The sequence below is a fragment of the Salvelinus namaycush genome, chromosome 40 (genome assembly GCF_016432855.1).
Source record: "Salvelinus namaycush isolate Seneca chromosome 40, SaNama_1.0, whole genome shotgun sequence".
Taxonomy (NCBI): domain Eukaryota; kingdom Metazoa; phylum Chordata; class Actinopteri; order Salmoniformes; family Salmonidae; genus Salvelinus; species Salvelinus namaycush.
The window spans coordinates 3956431-3977891 of record NC_052346.1 but is presented as its reverse complement, the minus strand read 5'-3'; the positions used below and the strand labels follow the sequence as shown (position 1 = coordinate 3977891).

Here is a 21461-nt window from a genome sequence, read left to right as displayed (position 1 = left end):
TGGTGTGATGGTGCTTTGCTGGTGACTAGGTCTGTGATTTATTTAGAATTCAAGGCATACTTAATTCTACTTGGTACTCATCCCGGATCCGGGAGCACCCTCATCAGTAAAAAAGCTGACTAGCATCACAAGTAAATACTAGCATCTAAATATCATGAAATCACAAGTCCAAGACACCAGATGAAAGATACACATCTTGTGAATCCAGCCATCATTTCCAATTTTTTAAATGTTTTACAGCGAAAACACAATATGTATTTCTATTAGCTAACCACGATAGCAAAAGACCCAACCGCATATTTTCACAATTTTTTTACTGCATAGGTAGCTATCACAAATTCGACCAAATAAAGATAGTCACTAACCAAGAAACAACTTCATCAGATGACAGTCTTATAACAGCTTTATTGTATAGCATATGTTTTGTTCGAAAAATGTGCATATTTCAGGTATAAATCATAGTTTTACATTGCAGCCACCATCACAAGTCTCACCAAAGCAGCTAGAATAACTACAGAAACCAACGTGAAATACCTAAATACTCATCATAAAACATTTATGAAAAATACACGGTGTACAGCAAATGAAAGACAAACATCTTGTGGATCCAGCCAATATTTCAGATTTTTTAAGTGTTTTACAGCGAAAACACAATATAGCATTATATTAGCTTACTACAATAGCCTACCACACAACCGCATTCATTCAAGGCACGTTAGCGATAGCGAATAAACCAGGAAAAGATATACATTTTTTCACTAACCTTCTCAAACTTCATCAGATGACAGTCCTATAACATCATATTACACAATACATATATGGTTTGTTCGAAAATGTGCATATTTAGCGGCACAATTCGTAGTTTTACAATGTGAATACGTAGTGAAAATGCAGAAATATTGTCCGGAGAAATCTTGGAGGCACCTAATCTAATCAAATAACTAATAATAACTTTACTAAAAAATACAGGTTGGACAGCAAATGAAAGATACACTAGTTCTTAATGCAACCGCTGTGTTAGATTTTTAAAAATAACCTTAGTACGACATACAGCTTACGTTATAGCGAGACAGCGTCCAAAATCAGCGCCCAAAATACGACGACACATTTGACAGAAATACGAAATAACATCATAAATGGTTCCTACTTTTGATGATCTTCCATCAGAATCTTGTACAAGGGGTCCTTTGTCCAGAATAATCGTTGTTTGGTTGTAGAATGCCCTCTTCATCTGTAGAACGCTAGCCAACGCTAGCCATGCGGCACAGAAGTGTCCAACTCACCATAACGCATAACAAAGAAAATACCGAAAATCGGAATAAACTGATATAAGTCGGTTTAATATAACTAGTTGATGATGTTTTTAACACATATATCAAATAAAATCAGAGCCGGATATATCTAACGCCTATAACGAAAGCTTTTCAGAACGCAATCCTGAGGTCCCTCTCGCGCCAAGTTGAACGGTGAAAAGACTAGACCCACCGTTCCAAGAGGTCTTGTTCGGCCTCAGATAGAGCTATACACCCCATTCCAACTCTCACTACCTACTGACATCTAGTGGAAGGCGTATGCAGTGCATGTAGATTGTAGACCCATAGATTCCATGCAAATTAATAGGCTGACCCTGGAACAGAGCCCCCGATTTCAGATTTCTCACTTCCTGACAGGAAGTTTGCTGCAAAATTAGTTCTGTTTTACTCACAGATATAATTCAAACGGTTTTAGAAACTAGAGTGTTTTCTATCCAATAGTAATAATAATATGCATATTGTACGAGCAAGAATTGAGTACGAGGCAGTATAATTTGGGAACGATTTTTTACAAAGTGAAAATAGCGCCCCCCTATTGACAAAAGGTTTTAACCTGCATGGCTACCACAGCATTCTGCAGCGATACACCATCCCATCTGGTTTGTCCTTAGTGAGAGTATCATTTGTTTTTCCAACAGGACAATGACCCAAAACACACCTCCAGGCTGTGTAAGGGCTATTTGACCAAGAAGGAAAGTGACCGAGTGCTGCATCAGATGACCTGGCCTCCACAATCCAATTGAGATTGCTTGGGATGCGTTCGGCCGCAGAGTGAAGGAAAAGCAGCCAACAATTACTTAGCATATGTGGGAACTCCTTCAAGACTGTTGGAAAAGCATTCCTCATGAAGCTGGTTGAGAGAATGCCAAGAGTGTGCAAAGCTGTCATCAAGCCTAAGGGTGACTACTTTGAAGAATCTAAAATATATTTTGATTTGTTTAACACTTTTTTGGTTACTACATGATTCCATGTGTTATTTCATAGTTTTGATGACTTCACTATTATTCTACAATGTAGAAAACAGTAAAAATAAAGAAAAACCCTTGAATTAGTAGGCGTGTCCCACTCAAAACACAGGGGGATGTGTGTGTGTCTGATATACACACAGACATGAAAACAACTTATACACACACACACACACTCTCTGTGTTAGCATCGGTTTTTGATACTATCACTCAGCGTGATATCTGCCCAGCAATTATGCGTGTCAGTTAACACTGTGACGCTGTAATGGAGGTGACATGTAGGTTTGAACAGCTGTATGCGGTGCAGTAGCATTTTTTTGGGTTACTACATGATTCCATATGTGTTATTTCATAGTTTTGATGTCTTCGCTAATATTCCACAATGTAGAAAAAATTAAATAAAATGAAGGCTGAAATGAGTAGGTGTCCAAACTTTTGACTGGTACTGTGTATAGTGGATGACTGTTTCTATCATTTTATTTTAAGCATAAGTGACAGTCATGATTATAAACCCTTTCTTTGTTATAACATCAGTTCCTATAACCACCTCTCCTCAACACATTTCAATGACATGGCATCAATCTGAACAATTTCAGGCCCAATCCCAAATCAACCACTAGACACTCACCCTATGCACGTGAGATGTAAGAGGATTTAACGGGTATAAGCAATTCATTCCAACTGGCCCTCTGGTAGGCTAGGTTGAAGTTTCACCATATTGCTTAAACCCATCAAATCATATCCGATCTCCACAAGTGCACAGGGTGTAGGGTCCATTTAGGATTGGGCCTCACTTTGGGCAAGGCCACAGAGTCATCTCAAGTGACGTATTCTAAATGAGACACACAAACCCAGAAGAAACATGGCTCTGTCTCAATAGTCGACAGTAGCTTCTTCTCCTCGTCTCCTTTCCTTCCTCTGGTCAGGCTGGTCAGTTCCCCCAGTGCAGATGAAGGAGAGGAGGTGAGGATATGAATTTAGACTATTTAGGAATAACCCATGAGAGGTAATAAGATGCTTAAAGTTATGTTACTTAACTTTAAGTTACTTCAACAGGATTGAACTTACTTAAACATAAACTGGAACATTGACGCTCCGACACAGATTCCTTCAAAAATATGAGGAGCAATGACACAGATGGGAGTTTGTTCCCATTTACTTTCTAGTTAAATAGTGAGACATCACGCAGTGAACTGTATAGTCCAGACACTCAGAGATATTTTCAACAACAGTCTTCATGTAGTCAATTCAGTATACCAGCAGTTCCTGTGCAACGAATGACAGGACCAGACCGTGACCAGACTGACCACAGAACCAGGTCGGGGTTCTCTTGACTGAATGTCCCCGCTCTCTCCATGTCCGTCAGTCTGTCATCTGTTCGACGTTAGCAGGTCTCTCCTGTTCTGGAAAGATCCGTGTTTTGAGGAGCTCTGTTCTCTCCTCTTCGGACAGATTGTCCAGCTCGTGCTCCAACACCTAGGAATGGAGAGGAGGGACGGGAAATAACGTACTTAGAAATGAGGGATGGGTAAAAGTGGGGATACCTAGTAGGGGGCCTTGAAGTCGAGTCAAGTTCAAGATGGGCTCTGCAACATTTGTCTTATTTTAGTGTATTACAATGTCTCTCAAATACACAAAGTTAAGACTCATAAATAACAATGCTAAACATGGCTCACATTTCACCTTATCAAAATAGGATGGTACAGAGTTCTAATCAGAAGACCATATCAAGTTCATCATCTCAGAAGGAAATGTGTTTGTTAACAAAGAGAGACAATTAAGACACAATCACATTAGCGAGAGCTTAAAACAAGAGCCTAGGCTACGACATTGGGGTGCAAGACTCACCACGACTGGGGTGTATCCTAGGACCGTCAGATGACGCATCTTGATAGCCAGGTTGCCACGGGGATGGGAGGTACCATAACAGAAAGAGGACGGGGGTGCGCAGAACACTGCAATTCTACATCAGGAGGAGAGAATACAAGAATAGTTTGATCCTAATTTGGATAACATTGATGTGACTGAAACAGTAATTGAATGAGTCTGAATGGGAGAGACCACACCCTAAGCTCTAATTCAGATGAACTGAATCATATAATGCTGTAAATTTAACAGATAGTAATTGTTTTTCCACCACATTAGTTAGTAACCTTTGACTGTGCTCAGGTGGAGGAAACTCGCCCTCAGATGGTGCCCTCCATCCTGTGGCTTCTTGTAGAGGTTTGGGTTGGGTTATCACACCATCTGTAATACAACCCAGACACAACTCGTAATATGACATCCTTTTATCAACAGAGACAAGAACTTGCTAAAATAAAGCACAAGCACTATTGAGCATTGGTGAAGAAATAATTGGGACACACATCTTATGCTGACAAGTTCAAATACATTACCTAACTCAACACATACGTAAAAGCTGTCCGACTGTCTTGTCCCACATAATACACACACACAACATAATGACCCCAAGCAGTGAGGTAGCCAGGTCCCAGATCTGTTTGTGCTGTACAGCCAACTCCTATAGTCATTGTAATGCCAAACAACCATACGAGTTAGCTATCCAGCATTTCCCAAACCCGGTCCTGGCCCCAACCCCCAGGTGCACGTTTTAGTTTTTGCCTTAGCACTACACAGCTGATTCCAATAATCAAAGTGTGATGAGTTTATTTGAATCAGCTGTGTAGTGCTAGGGCAAAAACCAAAGCATGCACCCGGGGGGGGGGGGGGGGGGGTCCCAGGACCAAGTTTGGGAAACCATGAGCTATACAACACAAACAGATCTGGGACCAGGCAATGTTCCCTCTAAGCTCGGGCTGCCGCACAGAAGAAATAGCAGCCCACGCAGAAAAGCACGAGATTTACATTTCTAGAGTTTTCCCCTTAATGAACACTATCAACGTTTCGCTCTACTGTGGGAATTGTGCTCGAATCAACACAATATTTTCTAATCAAATCTAATTTTATTTGTCACATGCGCCAAATACAACAGATGTAGACCTTACTGTGAAATGCTTACTTACAAGCCCTTAACCAACAATGCAGTTCAAGAAATAGAGTTAAGAAAATATTTACAAAAAAAATAAAGAAAAAAAATAAATAAAAACACAAAATAACAATAACGAGGCTATATACGGAGGGTACCGAGTCAATGTGCAGGGGTACAGTTTAGTTGAGGTAATTTGTACATGTAGGTTGGGTAAAATGACTATTCGTAGATAATAAACGGGGGGCAATGTAAATAGTCCAGGTGGCCATTTGATTAATTGTTCAGCAGTCTTATGGCTTGGGGGGGTAGAAGCAATATTAGCCACTTTCAATGTAACATACCGAAACAAAATGAACTATGCAAGACTTAGTTTGCAAAACGAACTGTGCAAGAGATTTTCTTGTAGGCAAAGCACATTGGAGTAGGATTCTATTTCATTGACAGCCACGACTCAGGCCCGTACTCTACACAGATTGGTGCGCCATAACCAATCAGAGCTGCAGTCGGCCTATATGCAAATAGCCATTGTCATATATGGATCTGTGCCATTCACTTTGAACTGGACTGTGTTTACAGCATGAGCGTTAGCGAGTAGATGCGCTTGTTTTGAGATCAAAGCGAGAGTTGCATGTAGCCACCTGTGCACATTTGTTCATATTCTTTGCTAGTTAGTGAGTTATTAGCCCAGTTATAGCTAATTTCTCGCCAACAAATGGGGAAGTAGTTGCTTCCTACAAGAGCACAAAATGTGTGCATTTCTAGCCATCTTTGAAAAGCGAGTTAGGTAAAGAGTTTTTTTTGTCTTAAAGGGACAGTGTTGTAGCCAATAGGCAAAGGGTAGCATCATTGTCTGTAATAATGGTATAGGAATAATAATGCATTTTATTTTGAAAAGTGGTTTCTTGCACCAAACAACAACATTCAGTCACCTTGTCTGAAGGACAAGTGGATAAACAGGTTAATGTCAAGCCCTGCATGTTTTTCCCCCAAAAGGCCCATGGAATGTAGGCCTACATTGAACACCACACATTGGCTGCTACTGTAGGCTGAATGATAGAACAGCTATTTCCATATTAAAACGTTTTGGGATGCATTTTTCTCCATTGTTTTTGGCCACTCTGATAGGCCTACATTACGATCAAATAGCCATAGTAGTCTACTTGGCCACTTAAAAAACTAACTTAAAGCAGGTACAGCCTCAGTAAAGGCGTGCCGAAGGTTACACAGAATTTTCACAACGTTCAAGTTTGCACTCAGCAGAACTGAAATTTGCTCACTGCCTAAAAAAATTTGAGGGAACATTGGGACCAAGCTAACAGTGAGGTCCTATTTACCTATGAAGTATAGGTCTTCAACCATCACACCCTCCTGTAGCAGCCCTTCCTGGGCGATGCTCTGCAGGGTCATAGACAGCCCTGGGTTAATGGACAGGTCGTTAGGGGCTGGAGAGCCCAGAGCCTCGGGAGGGACGGTCAGGGGCTTAGGGAGAGAAGGTCGGTCCAGCCTGAGACACAGGTCCACCATCTGCAGCTTTTTTTCCATCACCTTCTGCAGCCGACCACCTGTATGGACATGGAGGACAAGGGGTCAGCTGGTTGGATAGGTTTAAGTAAGATGGTAATCGCATCCTCTTGCCTTCTTATTGGCTGGGTAGAAATATTGCTTACACCCATTTCACTTCCTACAGGAGCATCTAAGGGGTAGGGGCTAGCAGTTCGATTTGGAATTCAGCATATCTGTATTATAATAATGATGTATAAGTGTTTTATTCCAAAATCGAATGATTTGAAAATCGAATCAGTATCTTTATTTAGGCTGACAGTGTCTGACCTCTGGCACTGATCTCCTTCAGTGTCTCCTGCTGCAGCAGCTGTTCCAGTGGGGCGGCGGGAAAGTGGCCCAGCAGACACAGGCAGTAGACCACCTTCAGCAGCTCGGAGGCAGCCATCTTGGGAAGGTAGGACACCACCACGTGGGTCATGCCCTCCAGGAACCTATGGCCAGGGAGAAACCAGTTAGGTAAAGAGAAACATATAGAGTTAGGTTGCATTCAGCGGGATATGGTGGTAATCTGTATTATGTGACTCTTCTGTGGCTGCTTTGAATATTGATTGACAACCCATCTCCATTTACAAATACAGCTGTAGCTGTGCACACTGCAAAAGTGCTATATAGCAGGGAGCAGAGATTACTGTAGGTTCCTTCAAAATGTAATGCGGTAACTACTGATCTGTAAGTAATTGAATAAGTGAGAGACCCTACTGCTTCAACTTTCACCAACCTCGACGAATCAGTAAATAATGTAACTTAAGGTTTGGGAGAATGGAAGCCTGCATTTAAGGTATTCAAACAGGGTCTAGGCCTCTAAGTTCAGTTAGCCATTCTTTAACTTCGCATATTAAGGTAATGCAATGCAGAGAAGGGGGGGGAGGGAGAGGGTATGGCAAGTTAGAGACCATAGAAATAAAAATGTCAATGTCATTCTATTTCTATGGTACATTATATTTCTATGGTGGAGACTCACGGCTCTCTGTAGCCCTGTAGGTTGTGGTTTAGGGACGAGTAGGTCTTCAGAACACTGAGGACGTCATTGAGCCCCAGGGCGTCCGGGTTCTTAGTCACTCTCTCTGCGAAGGCGTCCAACATGGCCGTGGGGCAGAACGCTAGATCCGCAAACGCAGACAGGAAGAGAATCAACTGGAACCGACAGAACACGTTAGAGGAGAGGAGTAAAGTTCCGATTTCAAACACAGGCTCTTATGGATCAATATCACCACTGAACAGTATGTTAGGTGCTAGAAGCTATGGGAACCTTATCAAAGGCCGGTTTATCAGAAACAGTGCACCCATGCTGCATAAATCTATGTGACTGTATTAGGGTTGGGCGATGTCAATCTATTCCCCATCGTGATTATGCACTCCTAAAACATTGTGCTATACGATGGTATCACCCCCTACTGGCCAACCGCCTGCATAATTATAAACTGATTCGCATTTTTCCTATTCCATATTAGACCTAGGCTACTATGCGTTTAAGGTAGGTTGCACATAGCTAGAATAATATGAAAATAGGCCTATGCCACTTAGGCTACACATTGTTCTCTTTCACAAGCTTTCCTCAGCTTTCTTTAGATTTCTAACTACATTTTTCAATCTTGGTATTGTTGGCACAATTTCACTTCTTGTGGCCCGAAATATAATTTGGCATTCAAAATAAAGTTGTGATTGAGAATAGCACAGACTACGACTTAAATAATTGTTCACATTTAAAAAGAAGAAACTTTAGGACAAACACGTTATTAGAATATTTGGGAAAAACTTTTCATAACTTTAATTGGTCTTAGTGCTTTTATGATATTTAATTTAGTAGGATTAGACTTGACAGTTTGGTTCACAATGGGAAGGGATTTTTTCTCTCCTAACGTTGCATGTATGCATTATTTCTGTTATATAATGCTTTGATCAACTAAGTTTTGTTCAAATTTCTCATTAAATGTTTACATCTTGCTATTGTTTGTTCTCTCTCATTATTACCGTAGGCCTACCATATTTGTAGGTTATTCAAAAACAACTAACAACTTTCTGAGATGATCTAACAGAGTTGAAGGCTAATTTTTTGATCATGAAATAGAGCGGCTGGAGAATTCATTGGCGAGAGAAAAAAATTAGAACATATTTTCTGAAAGAACATTTAGCGCCGCTTTGGTGAAACTTAGCAATGTCCATCGTCCTCGTGCATTCGGTAAATCTAACATGAATTGAAATAGGCTACAGCAAATAAGAATATAGGCAATATTACTCTAAATAATGTGGCTAAGGGGGTAAGCAGTATAGTATTAGTATATATAGTGTAGTATAGAATACTGTAGTATGGTAAATTATAGTATACATTAGTATGGTAAATTATAGCATAGTATACAGTAGTATGGTATATTATAGTGTACAGTAGTATGGTATAGTATAGGTCACCTGTTTGTTGTTCCACATGGCGATGCTGGAAGCCACGTAGTCAGAGATGGCGGTGAACAGGGCCACGTCTCTGGAGTGCAGCTCCTTATAGGCCCTCAGCACATTCACCAGGCGGTGGAAGGGGACTCCATGGACGTGCTCTGTGATGCAGGAGGGAGGAAGGAAAGAGTACAGTAATCTATCACATATAAAACAGTTGCACCATTAGTTGAGAATGATGAGCCGACACTGATAAAATAACTGATCCTGTGAAACAAACACATGAAGCAGAGTACAGTGGCTTACGTCCACTGGTTTCCGGTCAGTCAAGTCTGGCATATAGGATGTGTCTCACCTGCAATCTTTCTGCTGCAGACAGCCAACAGTGGCTTGGAACAGAAGCCCATAGAGGCCAGAGTAGTGATCATATACTGGGAGTTCGGAAGAGTGAACTGGTTTGCCAATGACAGGGCCTTTCTCTGGATGGAGGGACGGCAAGAGAAACATTGTTATTACTGGTCAGGGACCATATTCACAATCTCAGAGTAAGGCTGCTGATCTAGGAGTTTTAGGGCTGAACCCATTTCGTCGACCTACTATTTTTTTTTAGTCGGGCAGTTGCACAATTTATAAAATAAATGCTGCAGTAGCTGTTTTCAAAGTATTTCCGCCATTTTGTTTAATAGCTGGTAAATGAATCGCACCAAGTCTAAGAACTACGAATCCTATATAGCCTATTTCACCTCTCGCTGCAACACTGCCTGGCTGGGCTGTGCGCACTTGAAGAGCTGAGCGAAAGATTCATTTTTAGAAGAGCTGCGCACAGGCATAAAAGTCTACTGAAGTGAGACTTTGTCCTTGTGTTTCTTGGCTAGTTACATTGTTTTTCCATGTTTGAGTTTCAACTGCTAAGGAAGAGAAGACAATGCTTCTACTATTCATACACAATCTCACAGCAGGCACAAACATGTCTGGAGTCGCACCACCGACGTAACATCGTGAAAATGTTTGTCTCAGCTGTGATATCTTGGTTAAAAGAATCAGATCACAAAATGTTTAATTAAATAATATACAACATTACTTCTTACTAGTAATACGTGTATTGTTTTAGAAACATTACAAAGCACGCTCTTCCATTTTTTGTGTTTTGTTGGTGTAATTTTAGCAGAAAAAATATATTTTGGCTGGTAAAAAAATCAGTGGTTGGTATTTTTTTAAACATCTACCCGCCACAGTGGCTGGTGGACCAAAATGTTAATTTTATGCTCTGAGGCCTAGGCTACCGGCCTCAATGTAGCCTATTTGAAAAATCTTTCTATTTCTCTCCCTTTCTTTAACCATTTGAGTGAAAGGGAGAAAAAAAAGTCATGCTCCAATTCGGTGGAAACATAAAATAGGCCTACTTGATTACTTCTTATCCCAAATAGCCTACAGCTGTATCTGGACAGAGTGTTAACTCGAAATGACACAACGACAAGGTTCCAGTTTAACAAAGTTTACTATACTATATGAACACACTACAAGGTAGCCATTACACTCAAGGCTAGGTCCAACAACGACAAGACTTCCTGCGCATGCGCACTCTTGACTGAGTGATAGCCCCGTAATAACATAAATATAGGGATACTTAAAACATGAACTTAACACAGAGTTCACTGGCGCAGGAAACTGAGGGTCCAGAATATTTTATACAATGTTGCAAGAGCTTCCACTGGACCAAGTTGATACAATGTTTCAAGTTCCTTGCAGACAGGCCATGTGTAGCCAATGTGATTCAGGATATTTTCTACCTGCAGGCTGCAATGTTTTTATTTGTTGGCTTTATGTAGGATATTTTTACATAGTTGGCAATGGCAATAGAAGTTACTTTTAGATTTGTATACTTTTAATTTAGTTATAATTTTTATTAATCACATGACAATGATTTTGAGATAAATTAAACTGTTCCACGAAAATGAAAATCATAACTGGCATGCATATTGGTAAGATAAATTGGTACTCCAAATGGAAAAGGTTGTCAACCCCTGGTGTAGCCTATTACAGGCAACTTCGGGAGCGTAATGGCAAAATCTGCAAAGGCCAGCAGCAGCGGGAGGAACAGTTTTTTTTATTCTGGTTAGGCTACCATGATCTCTGGCTCCCTCATGAGTAATTTGTGTGTCTTAATTATTTAATCACAGCATGCTTAAAGCATCAGATAAGTTCAGTAGCCTGTGCAACAGGGAAGTAATGTGCAAGCCTGGTTGATTTTATTAAAACACACAGGGTGTGTGTCTATACATGGAAAAATAGACATTTAAAAATTTTGACCAGTCGATTGGTCAAATGAACATACGACTCTTGGTCGACAAAGTTTTTTTTTGTCAGGGACAGCTGTAAGGACTTTTCCTTTTAGATCACAATGAAAAAGGTACAGAGAAAGACCTAATCCTAGATCAGCACTCCTATTCTGAGACGCTTTATGAATACTGCCCCAGATGTACACTGCTCAAAAAAATAAAGGGAACACTTAAACAACACAATGTAACTCCAAGTCAATCACACTTCTGTGAAATCAAACTGTCCACTTAGGAAGCAACACTGATTGACAATACATTTCACATGCTGTTGTGCAAATGGAATAGACAAAAGGTGGAAATTATAGGCAATTAGCAAGACACCCCCAATAAAGGAGTGGTTCTGCAGGTGGTGACCACAGACCACTTCTCAGTTCCTATGCTTCCTGGCTGATGTTTTGGTCACTTTTGAATGCTGGCGGTGCTTTCACTCTAGTGGTAGCATGAGACGGAGTCTACAACCCACACAAGTGGCTCAGGTAGTGCAGCTCATCCAGGATGGCACATCAATGCGAGCTGTGGCAAGAAGGTTTGCTGTGTCTGTCAGCGTAGTGTCCAGAGCATGGAGGCGCTACCAGGAGACAGGCCAGTACATCAGGAGACGTGGAGGAGGCCGTAGGAGGGCAACAACCCAGCAGCAGGACCGCTACCTCCGCCTTTGTGCAAGGAGGAGCACTGCCAGAGCCCTGCAAAATGACCTCCAGCAGGCCACAAATGTGCATGTGTCAGCATATGGTCTCACAAGGGGTCTGAGGATCTCATCTCGGTACCTAATGGCAGTCAGGCTACCTCTGGCGAGCACATGGAGGGCTGTGCGGCCCCACAAAGAAATGCCACCCCACACCATGACTGACCCAACGCCAAACCGGTCATGCTGGAGGATGTTGCAGGCAGCAGAACGTTCTCCACGGCGTCTCCAGACTGTCACATGTGCTCAGTGTGAACCTGCTTTCATCTGTGAAGAGCACAGGGCGCCAGTGGCGAATTTGCCAATCTTGGTGTTCTCTGGCAAATGCCAAACGTCCTGCACGGTATTGGGCTGTAAGCACAACCACCAACTGTGGACGTCGGGCCCTCATACCACCCTCATGGAGTCTGTTTCTGACCGTTTGAGCAGACACATGCACATTTGTGGCCTGCTGGAGGTCATTTTGCAGGGCTCTGGCAGTGCTCCTCCTTGCACAAAGGCGGAGGTAGCGGTCCTGCTGCTGGGTTGTTGCCCTCCTCCACGTCTCCTGATGTACTGGCCTGTCTCCTGGTAGCGCCTCCATGCTCTGGACACTACGCTGACAGACACAGCAAACCTTCTTGCCACAGCTCGCATTGATGTGCCATCCTGGATGAGCTGCACTACCTGAGCCACTTGTGTGGGTTGTAGACTCCGTCTCATGCTACCACTAGAGTGAAAGCACCGCCAGCATTCAAAAGTGACCAAAACATCAGCCAGGAAGCATAGGAACTGAGAAGTGGTCTGTGGTCACCACCTGCAGAACCACTCCTTTATTGGGGGTGTCTTGCTAATTGCCTATAATTTCCACCTTTTGTCTATTCCATTTGCACAACAGCATGTGAAATGTATTGTCAATCAGTGTTGCTTCCTAAGTGGACAGTTTGATTTCACAGAAGTGTGATTGACTTGGAGTTACATTCTGTTGTTTAAGTGTTCCCTTTATTTTTTTGAGCAGTGTATATAGTTTGCCACAAGGTACCACAGGGTACAAGGCTCGCTAAACTGTGATTTAACTCAATGGCTCAACGGATGAGCCCTAACACACCTCCAGTTTTTTCTTGATGTCCACCGGGGTATCCCGGCCCATGTGGCGCATCAAGGTCTGCAGGGACATGACGTTCTGGATGCTCGGCAGTAGAGCCTCGATCATTAGCCTAGAAAACAATACACACACGGTCATACACTGTACTGTACTGGAGAAATACACTGACCTGGGGGAGTTAAATAGGAAAAGGCACTCTAGTCATTTTTGAAGAATCACTGCCGCTGTTAAAACAGATGTCACTGGAACCCACCTGACTCCCTCCTTCAGTGCGTCCCCATTGGGGCTGCTCTCCAGGTGCTCCAGACAGGAAGCCAGCACTGACAGGGACTTCTCATCAAACTCATTGAGGTTCTCCTGTGGGGACAAAACATGGCATTACACCATCATATAGGAAAGCTGCCCAGTGTGCATTTTTAAATATTGAGAGAGAGTTACAGCGCTACTCTTGGTGGGTGCCAGTCTGTGAGGTTACTGTTCACTGACAGGCTGGCAACCGGGCTAAGTCAGGACTCCAAAATAAATATAAAATGTAAAAAATGAATTCCGCCAGACACAGATGAGATAAACACTTGCATGCTGAACAGCGCTAACATGACTCAAGTATCTGATTGGTGGCCTGGCCTGTAACACACTAACAACCTGTCTCCGATTGGTTACCTGGCAGACTCGGAGGAGGGTCTGGACCACGCGGCTGCGCTGCGACACGCCCAGCTTGACTGTGGCCAGCAGGCTGTAGGCTAGGTCCTCGCTGCGCATGTGCCGCGCGTCCTGCATGGTCCTCTGGAGGAGCTCCTCGAAGCCAGCGTGCTCGAACATAATGCGCAGTTCGTAGCGTCGCTGCTCCTCCGACATCTTCTTGGTGGACTCCCAGCAGCGCGTCAGGCAGTTGCTCACCCGCCGGTGTGTGGCTGTGTACTGGCCGGCCAAGTCGAGCACATCCGAGGGGGAACCGCACTCCCTCAGCTGGTCATAAAACGGCACCCTTTTGGCTGGCTGGTCAGGGGATGTCCGACTTTGTGAAGGCCAGGTTTCAGAGCTCTGAGTCTGTATGGAGTTGCCTTGCTTTCTTTCCACCACGTCCTGCCCATATGTTTTACCCTGAGAGTAATACCTCACGTTGTATATAGTTAGTCCAGCCAACGGTCTATGACTTGGTCCTGTGCTCCAGATATGAGACAGTCCTCTGTCAAAGCTCTCTATCATCATCTGAGGGCCACGGTGTTGCCATGGACGTCGGTGGTTGCATATCCGCAGGGCCCACCTGAGCAGCACCTCTGCTGTAAGGGCTGTCATTGTGTTCTTTTGTTGCACAGATACCAGTCCACTGGGTAGTGGTTTAAAAATGCAATATGGAAGATATCTGAAATTATATAACACGATACATACAGTCAATGAGTGTTTCGTACAGCAACACCTTTGAGTCATCAAAGTATCCTCTTGAACAGCTAACGTTAACGTTACTAGAACAAAAGGGAAAGCCAAATAACACAGCGTGGAATTGCACATGTGACATTACAAAGTCATTAACCTTAGATAAGTTTACCACTGTGCTTAGTCTTTCCTTAGCTAAATAGACTGATACTCGAGTCAATTCTGCATCTAAACGCGTGTCTCCACTATCTGAAAACAATAAAATGTTGTTTGTAAGACAATCATTACTTCCCACTGTGAAAATTGCAATGTGATGTAAATTGGTCACAAGGCCAACAAGCGCATGATGCTAGGGAACACTAGCTAGCTAACGTCGCGTCAAACATTAGCCAGCTAACTATAGTATCATCAGCCAACTCGCTAAATGACAAGTTGCGCTAACTCACTCACGTTAGAATTTCCATACATTAAACATACATAACGACATGTCATCATATTTGAATATAAACGAATTTACCCTGACCTTATCTATGTTGTCCAATCCATTTCCCATGCCAGTTGTCTGTGTGTGCAGCCATAATGGGTCCTTCGTCATCCATTACAAAACGACGTTACATCATGTTAAGTTTTAGTTCTTTGATATTTTAAATATTTATATCCATAATTTGTTTGGAATATTATAGTGAATATGTATTGAATTTTCATATCATATTTAATTACACAATTCAAAAAATATTCAGCTAAACGTAGCGACTTTCGTATAAATCTGTTTCCTATCGGACACAGTTATAATAACAACCCTGGTTTCCTAGCAACAACTGACATCCGGCAAACAAACATGGCAAAATTTGTACTTGCTGGTAAGACTTGTTTAAGTTTAGGTTGTATTAGCTATGTAGACATAAATGTCTGACTTACCTAAATGGGAAGAGCTTATGACCTGCTGGTAATGACATGCCATACATGACAACTTGTTTTTCTCTCAGGCAAGGCAAATTGCCCGTACTTTGCCAAAGCTGAACTTCTTGCAGATTTACTGCAAAGATCTCTGCCAAAGTTCAGCATCCACACGCTCTGCATGCACCCCGATGAGTGGCAGGTAGATGCATTTATTACATTCAGTCAATTCTATTTTCATATGGTCTCTTTACTTTGTCAGTGTGTAGCCTAAACTAGAGATATTCTGTCCAGACAATCTGTGTCACCCTCTCTTTCCACCTCCCAGCAATGGCTGGAAACCACTTGCAAGGAAAATGGCTGGCAGCATGAGCATTCCCCCATGATATGGAGGGAACTGATCAACCGTGGGGGTAAAGGAATGCTTCTAGGGGGCTTCAGCGACTTCCTAGAACATGTACAGGTAATGTTACTACATCACCCTTATTCAAAGATAACAATCAGTCTGGCATTATTTAAAGTATTACTTTGTTGATAATTCCACAATCAGTTGATTCAGCAAGAATAGAAACATCCTGATCAAATCATGTCATAGTGCTGCTTGTTTTCCAGGCTTACTATGGCATCACCTCAGATATGACGACGGAACTGATGATGAAGATTGCAACAGAGAACCTGCTGACACGGGAGCTGTGCATGAAGGAGGAGGTGTACCATCAGAGCCTCATCAAGCCACTGCACATATGGATCAGCAGGTACGTAGGGTAGCTAGCTGCGTCTCAATGTGAGGCAGGGCTGGGATCAATTCCCTTTCAATTGAGTCAATTCAGGAAGGAAAATGACATTTCTATTGCCATTGAAAATATGAAGTAAAAATATTGAAAATGTTTACGCTCAAATATGTTTCTTGTACAGAAGTTATAGGCAGCGAAGCATCCTAATCTACCAGACCAGTTTGTGCTGTCTTGCCAACTCCTATGGCTTTAGGCCTACATCAGAAACAGATTTAACCCACTGTTCCCCTCCTTTGCTACCCTGCAGTGCTCTTAACCCGACCTGCTACATCCTGATCCCCCAGCTGTTTGCCCCTGGGGTATTCCGGGACGCCCCAACCATCAGCCTCCACCTGTTGGATGTGGGGGCCATCGAGGAGGACCTGCAGGGGGTCAGGATGGAGACAGAGGACCTGGCTCTCCCACAGCTCCATAAAGTCACTGTCTACACAGAGCTGGATCAGGCCTTCCAACAAGCACACTTCATCATCCTCCTGGATGACAGTTGGCCTGAGTGTGGAGGGGAGGACGAGGAAGAAATCAAGGTGTGTAGTTCGAATGGCTCGGTGGGTTAGTTAGAGCACGGTGCAAGCAACACCAGGGTTGTGGGTTGGATTATTGTATCATCCACTCCACATACGCTGAACATGTGTCAGTGTTGACAGTTCTGTAAGTTGCTCTGGATAAAAACATCTAAATTACCATATTATTATTTTTAAGGTGAGGAAGGTGTCGGAGCGTTACCAACAGTATGGGCGCCTTATTGACGAAAGGGCGCACAAGAACGTGGCGGTGATTGTGGCTGGGAACTCCTTGGTTAACCTGAAGTGCTCCCTTCTGCTAGAGAACGCTCCCTCGGTTGACAGCGGACGCTTTGTCGGCGTGGCAACTCAACTGGAGTACGAAGCCAGAGCCCACATTGCACAGAAGCTATCTGTGAAGACTGCAGGTAACAAATCAAAATTGTATATTTACATTAATTTTGCTCTTATACAGAACGACTGAGTCAGTGCATTCAACTAAAGTAGACAACAACATATCCCAGTCATTCCAAGTGAAACTTTCCTCAAATCAACTTTTAGCACAATCATTTTTTACCATTTATATACCATTATATATGTATCTATAAAATGGATAAACATTTTCACCTTAAATTGGAAAAAACCCTCAAACCTTCAAGTGATTCTTCTTTATCGTCTCCGTCAGATGTGACAGATGTCATCGTTTGGGGCAACATCAGCGGCAGTTCCCATGTTGACCTGCAGAGGGCGAAGGTTTTCCAATACGAAGGGGCCATCTGGGGACCATCAGATTTTTCTCAGCCAGTCCTAAAGATGATATATGACAGGTAACTTAACTGTTTGCTAAGACATTATTGCCAAATTATTTTTATCAATGAATCTGTACCGTTCCTGCAGTCCAGATCTGTTTGTGCTGTGTAGCCGACTCCTATGGTCATTGTCATGCCAAAATGTCCTTCGGATTTGGCAAGACAGCACAGTCAGATCTGGGACGAAGCTACTGTTCCTGTGCTATTTCATACCTAAATTCAACTACCATAAAATACCAAAATACCACTGTTTTGATAATATACCTCCCTGTCATCAGTGCTCTAGTTCTAACACACACATAGTACACCCAAACTTTGAACACTTTTTTTTTCTCAAAGGAAATGGCTACAGACTGACTTCCTGAATTTGGTCAGTTCCCAACGTGCCACTGTAGCCTCCAAGTCCCAGAGGACCACAGCCATATCAGCCACTAATGGGATCATTGCAGTTCTAAAGGCCTGGAACTGCAACTCTTCTGCTGAGGAGGTCCTCTCCTTAGGCATACTCAGCACAGGTTGGGTCAAAAGTCAATATAGTGACAGTTGCAGATAGGAGGGAATAATACTAGTCTGGTCCCAGATCTGTTTGTGCAGACTTGCCAACTCCTAGAGTCATTGACATGACTTGGCTATAGAAAGACTGTATCATTAAGCCTGATCCCAGATCTGTTTGTGCTGTAACATTAGCATTGACAACAGCCATAGGATTTGGCTATTAAAGCATCTAAAGATCTGGGACCAGGCTATGTAGTCATTTTTATATATTGTATCAGCATTTTATATAATGTGTTCCAGGATAAGTTTCAATGTCACATGCACAAGTAGAGTGAAATGCCTTTCTTGCAAGCTCTAACCCCAACAATGCAGTAATCAATAACAATGTAATACTAAAAATAGCATAAGGTATAACAAAAACAAACAATAAATAAAAATAACACAAAGAAGTAAGCATACTAAATAAGTGCTGCCTATGAAGCCTATATTCATAAAGTGTCTCAGAGTATGAGTGTCTAAAAGGTCAAACTGATCCTAGATCGGCACTCCTTCTCTAAGACACTTTATGAATAAAGGCCCTGATATCTGCCTTCTCTTGGCCTCTCTGCAGGACAGTACAACCTCCCAGCTGGTGTAGTCTTCTCAATGCCAGTGAGCTTCCAGGATGGTAGATGGTCCGTGTTGTCTGATGTTATCATTGGTGATGAGATGAGGGCCAAACTGCAGATTGCTGCAGACCAACTCAGGGAGGTGAGTATAGTAACTAGGACACGGGTACAGCAATCACGTCTCATAGCTTAGTATGCTTCTGTGCCAGTGTTTTTAGATTATTTTCCAGGACCTCTAAGATTTCAATTGAAAACAATTGTGGGGGGACCGGATCTGTACTAATGGTAGGGGAAACATTTGTACTGCATTGCCCTCATTCCTTTCGATTCATTGATTTTTCATGAACCTTTTATTGCAAAGTAATGTTCCATTTGTGTTTCTATTTTGTTTACACTATCCATAGGAGAAAGAGCTTGCATCAAGGACAAGAAAAGACACTGCATGAATTTACACTACTTTCTGAAGCGCTTTCTGTCAGAGTTGTTATATGTTTGTTCAAAATAAACAAAAATGGTCTTTATACTTTTTGATAAAGACATCTGACATTCAGTTGCATATTAAAGGTTGAATGTATTTGGTGACTAAATAAATAGTGATGACCTCAATGAATATCATCATCACTGGACTTCTGGTTGCCCCTCTCCCCACTGCATCCTTCCCCTTCAACTTATTGTTTGAGCTATGAAGTTATTTTTACATAGTTCATGCCATTATCAGATTCCATGTCTGTAAGCCTTATGTAACTGGTGGGGTGTGAATCCAAAAATCAAAGGCTGGAACTCCAAGGTTTTAGTGATGTCACGATCTTTCAAGATCGAACCCAGAAGCAGACCAGGACAAGGAGCGTAGGAAGAAGGTGAGTATTTATTTACAGTGAAATGTGAAAAGGTAGATATGTCCAGATGGCGTAGCGGGCAGCGGTGGTGAGTAGATGAGAGGAAATAGGTGAATCCAATGTAGTAGCAGAATCCTCTGTCAACCAGGCGGGAATGGAGTGAATGATCCAGGTGAGTAACTGAAGACAAAACAAACGGAGGTAAGTTCAAGGCAAGCAATACGTAAATGAAAACAACAAAACAAATTCTATCCAACTGGAGTCTGGTACTCAGGCACAACATACTGTTCATGGCTAACGATCCGGCAGGGAATGGAAGTCAGGTCAGAGCTTTTGAAGGGTAGAGATGATGATCAGGACAGGTGTGCAGATTACTGACGGGAAACAGGTGCGGGTGAAATCAATCTCCCAATGAGCTAATTCGCCCGGCAACCAGACAGGGTGCGTTCCAGGACACCTGAAACACACTCCAGGACAGACACACAGGCAAACCCAGACTCAGGAAGCGGGATTCGTGACAAGTGAGGAATGTTTGCAGAGTTGCATGTCTCGTTTTCAAGAGGCTCTTGTCTTCATTCATACCAGCCAAGTGTTCATGTCAGTACTGTAACAGCACTGGGCTGGCTAGCTCACCATTTGTTCACACTGACACCCTCCTAGTGATTTTGACTTTTGACTCAAATATGCAAATGCCTGTGGTGAGTTGCAGGTCTAACATATGGCGTGCATTTCCTCTGCGGCAGTCTGTCTGTCTGACAAGTGTCCAAGTGTCCATGGGTTAGAGCAACGGTGTGTATAAAACCTGGATCACTGACGGTGTGCTATATTGAAGCCACCGCGCAGCCATCTAGCTACTCCTCCCATATAAAAAAATATTTGGAAGCTATATAAATGCATTTATAAATGACTGCATTTGTTTTTTTTTACAATTATTATATTAGGCATCTTAATGCATACTTTTAAATGATATATGTGCTAAACATAACTAAAAATGACAGCTTTTGGGGGGGGGGGGGGGGGGGTTCTAATGTTACTGTCCCCACTACAACAAAAAATAATAGGTGGTAAATAAAAGTAATTTTGTCCTTGACATTTAATTGAAATACTGTATAATTCCATTCATTTCTATGGAAGACTGCCTACTGGGGAGTGCCTATTTGGCTGACCGGTGGCTTCAAAGCCTCTCAGTTGCCAATATATAGCATCAGCAATAAAGGATATGTACTCTGACAGATGCTCAGTGGGCTATTCTTTAATTCCCAAACATCAAAACACATAAGAGGCTATAGGCAGCAAAGTATCATCCACAGAGCAGTACCCCTTAAGCAGTGGGATAGTGCCTTGCACAAGGGCCCAACAACAGGTTTGGGCTGTTTTCTGGTGAAGCAGCAGTTTCACATTGGGGTCAAAAAGGAATGGCTTCACACATATGTTGTGTGTAGGCTACATTATGCAATTCTATTTATATCATGGTCCATAGGTAAACACTGCATGTAATAACATATGTTTAAATACAACATATTGTATATATCTATCCATCCACCGCTATCAACTGGCTGCATGTAAAAAAAAAAAAAAAAAAAACTTTCGTTGACTGGCTGGCTGGCGGCCGTCTGTCTTTGCCTGTGCTAGGGTTATAAGGACCATGAAAAAAACAAAAAAATGATATATATATATATATATATATATATACATACACACACACACACCCAAGCATTTATTGCTTTGTATGATAATGATGCAATTTTGATTTAGCCAATGGAATGCATGCAAAGACAAATTCCTCACGTGAGCTGAAGCTATCTTTTCCCTCTCTTTCAACGGC

General features: G+C 42.4%; 2 protein-coding genes across 2 annotated transcripts; one reads left to right on the top strand and one right to left on the bottom strand.

The window, feature by feature from the left end:
• Window positions 1–2724: 2724 nt before the first annotated feature.
• fastkd2 (FAST kinase domains 2) lies at window positions 2725–15294 on the bottom strand. The gene is made up of 12 exons (XM_038980136.1): window positions 15221–15294; window positions 13984–14686; window positions 13577–13680; window positions 13327–13435; window positions 9571–9694; window positions 9237–9376; window positions 7792–7964; window positions 7098–7261; window positions 6602–6829; window positions 4432–4525; window positions 4127–4241; window positions 2725–3754 (listed from the first exon to the last, which is right to left on the bottom strand). The coding sequence occupies exons 2-12, from the start codon at window positions 14617–14619 to the stop codon at window positions 3641–3643; spliced, it is 2001 nt and encodes a 666-aa protein (XP_038836064.1). The 5' UTR covers window positions 14620–14686; window positions 15221–15294; the 3' UTR covers window positions 2725–3640.
• A 241-nt stretch (window positions 15295–15535) lies between these two features.
• mdh1b (malate dehydrogenase 1B, NAD (soluble)) lies at window positions 15536–19246 on the top strand. Its single transcript, XM_038979458.1, has 10 exons — window positions 15536–15557; window positions 15684–15796; window positions 15923–16057; window positions 16207–16349; window positions 16636–16933; window positions 17088–17316; window positions 17574–17715; window positions 18037–18212; window positions 18803–18942; window positions 19205–19246. Exons 1-10 carry the CDS (start codon window positions 15536–15538, stop codon window positions 19244–19246), a joined length of 1440 nt encoding a protein of 479 aa, XP_038835386.1.
• Window positions 19247–21461: the final 2215 nt, after the last annotated feature.

What these genes read in the sequence shown, in the direction of transcription:
- fastkd2 (XM_038980136.1), bottom strand. Translation starts at nt 14,619, where the DNA reads ATGACAGCCCTTACAGCAGAGGTGCTGCTCAGGTGGGCCCTGCGGATA. An exon ending in ACATCAAGAAAAAACTGGAG is followed by an intron (nt 9,695 to 13,326) that starts GTGTGTTAGGGC and finishes CCCTCCATCCAG; the next exon opens with AGAAAGGCCCTGTCATTGGC. An exon ending in TGAAGACCTATACTTCATAG is followed by an intron (nt 4,526 to 6,601) that starts GTAAATAGGACC and finishes GTTGTATTACAG; the next exon opens with ATGGTGTGATAACCCAACCC.
- mdh1b (XM_038979458.1), top strand. Translation starts at nt 15,536, where the DNA reads ATGGCAAAATTTGTACTTGCTG. An exon ending in ACTTCCTAGAACATGTACAG is followed by an intron (nt 16,058 to 16,206) that starts GTAATGTTACTA and finishes CTTGTTTTCCAG; the next exon opens with GCTTACTATGGCATCACCTC. An exon ending in TGTGTAGTTCGAATGGCTCG is followed by an intron (nt 16,934 to 17,087) that starts GTGGGTTAGTTA and finishes ATTATTTTTAAG; the next exon opens with GTGAGGAAGGTGTCGGAGCG.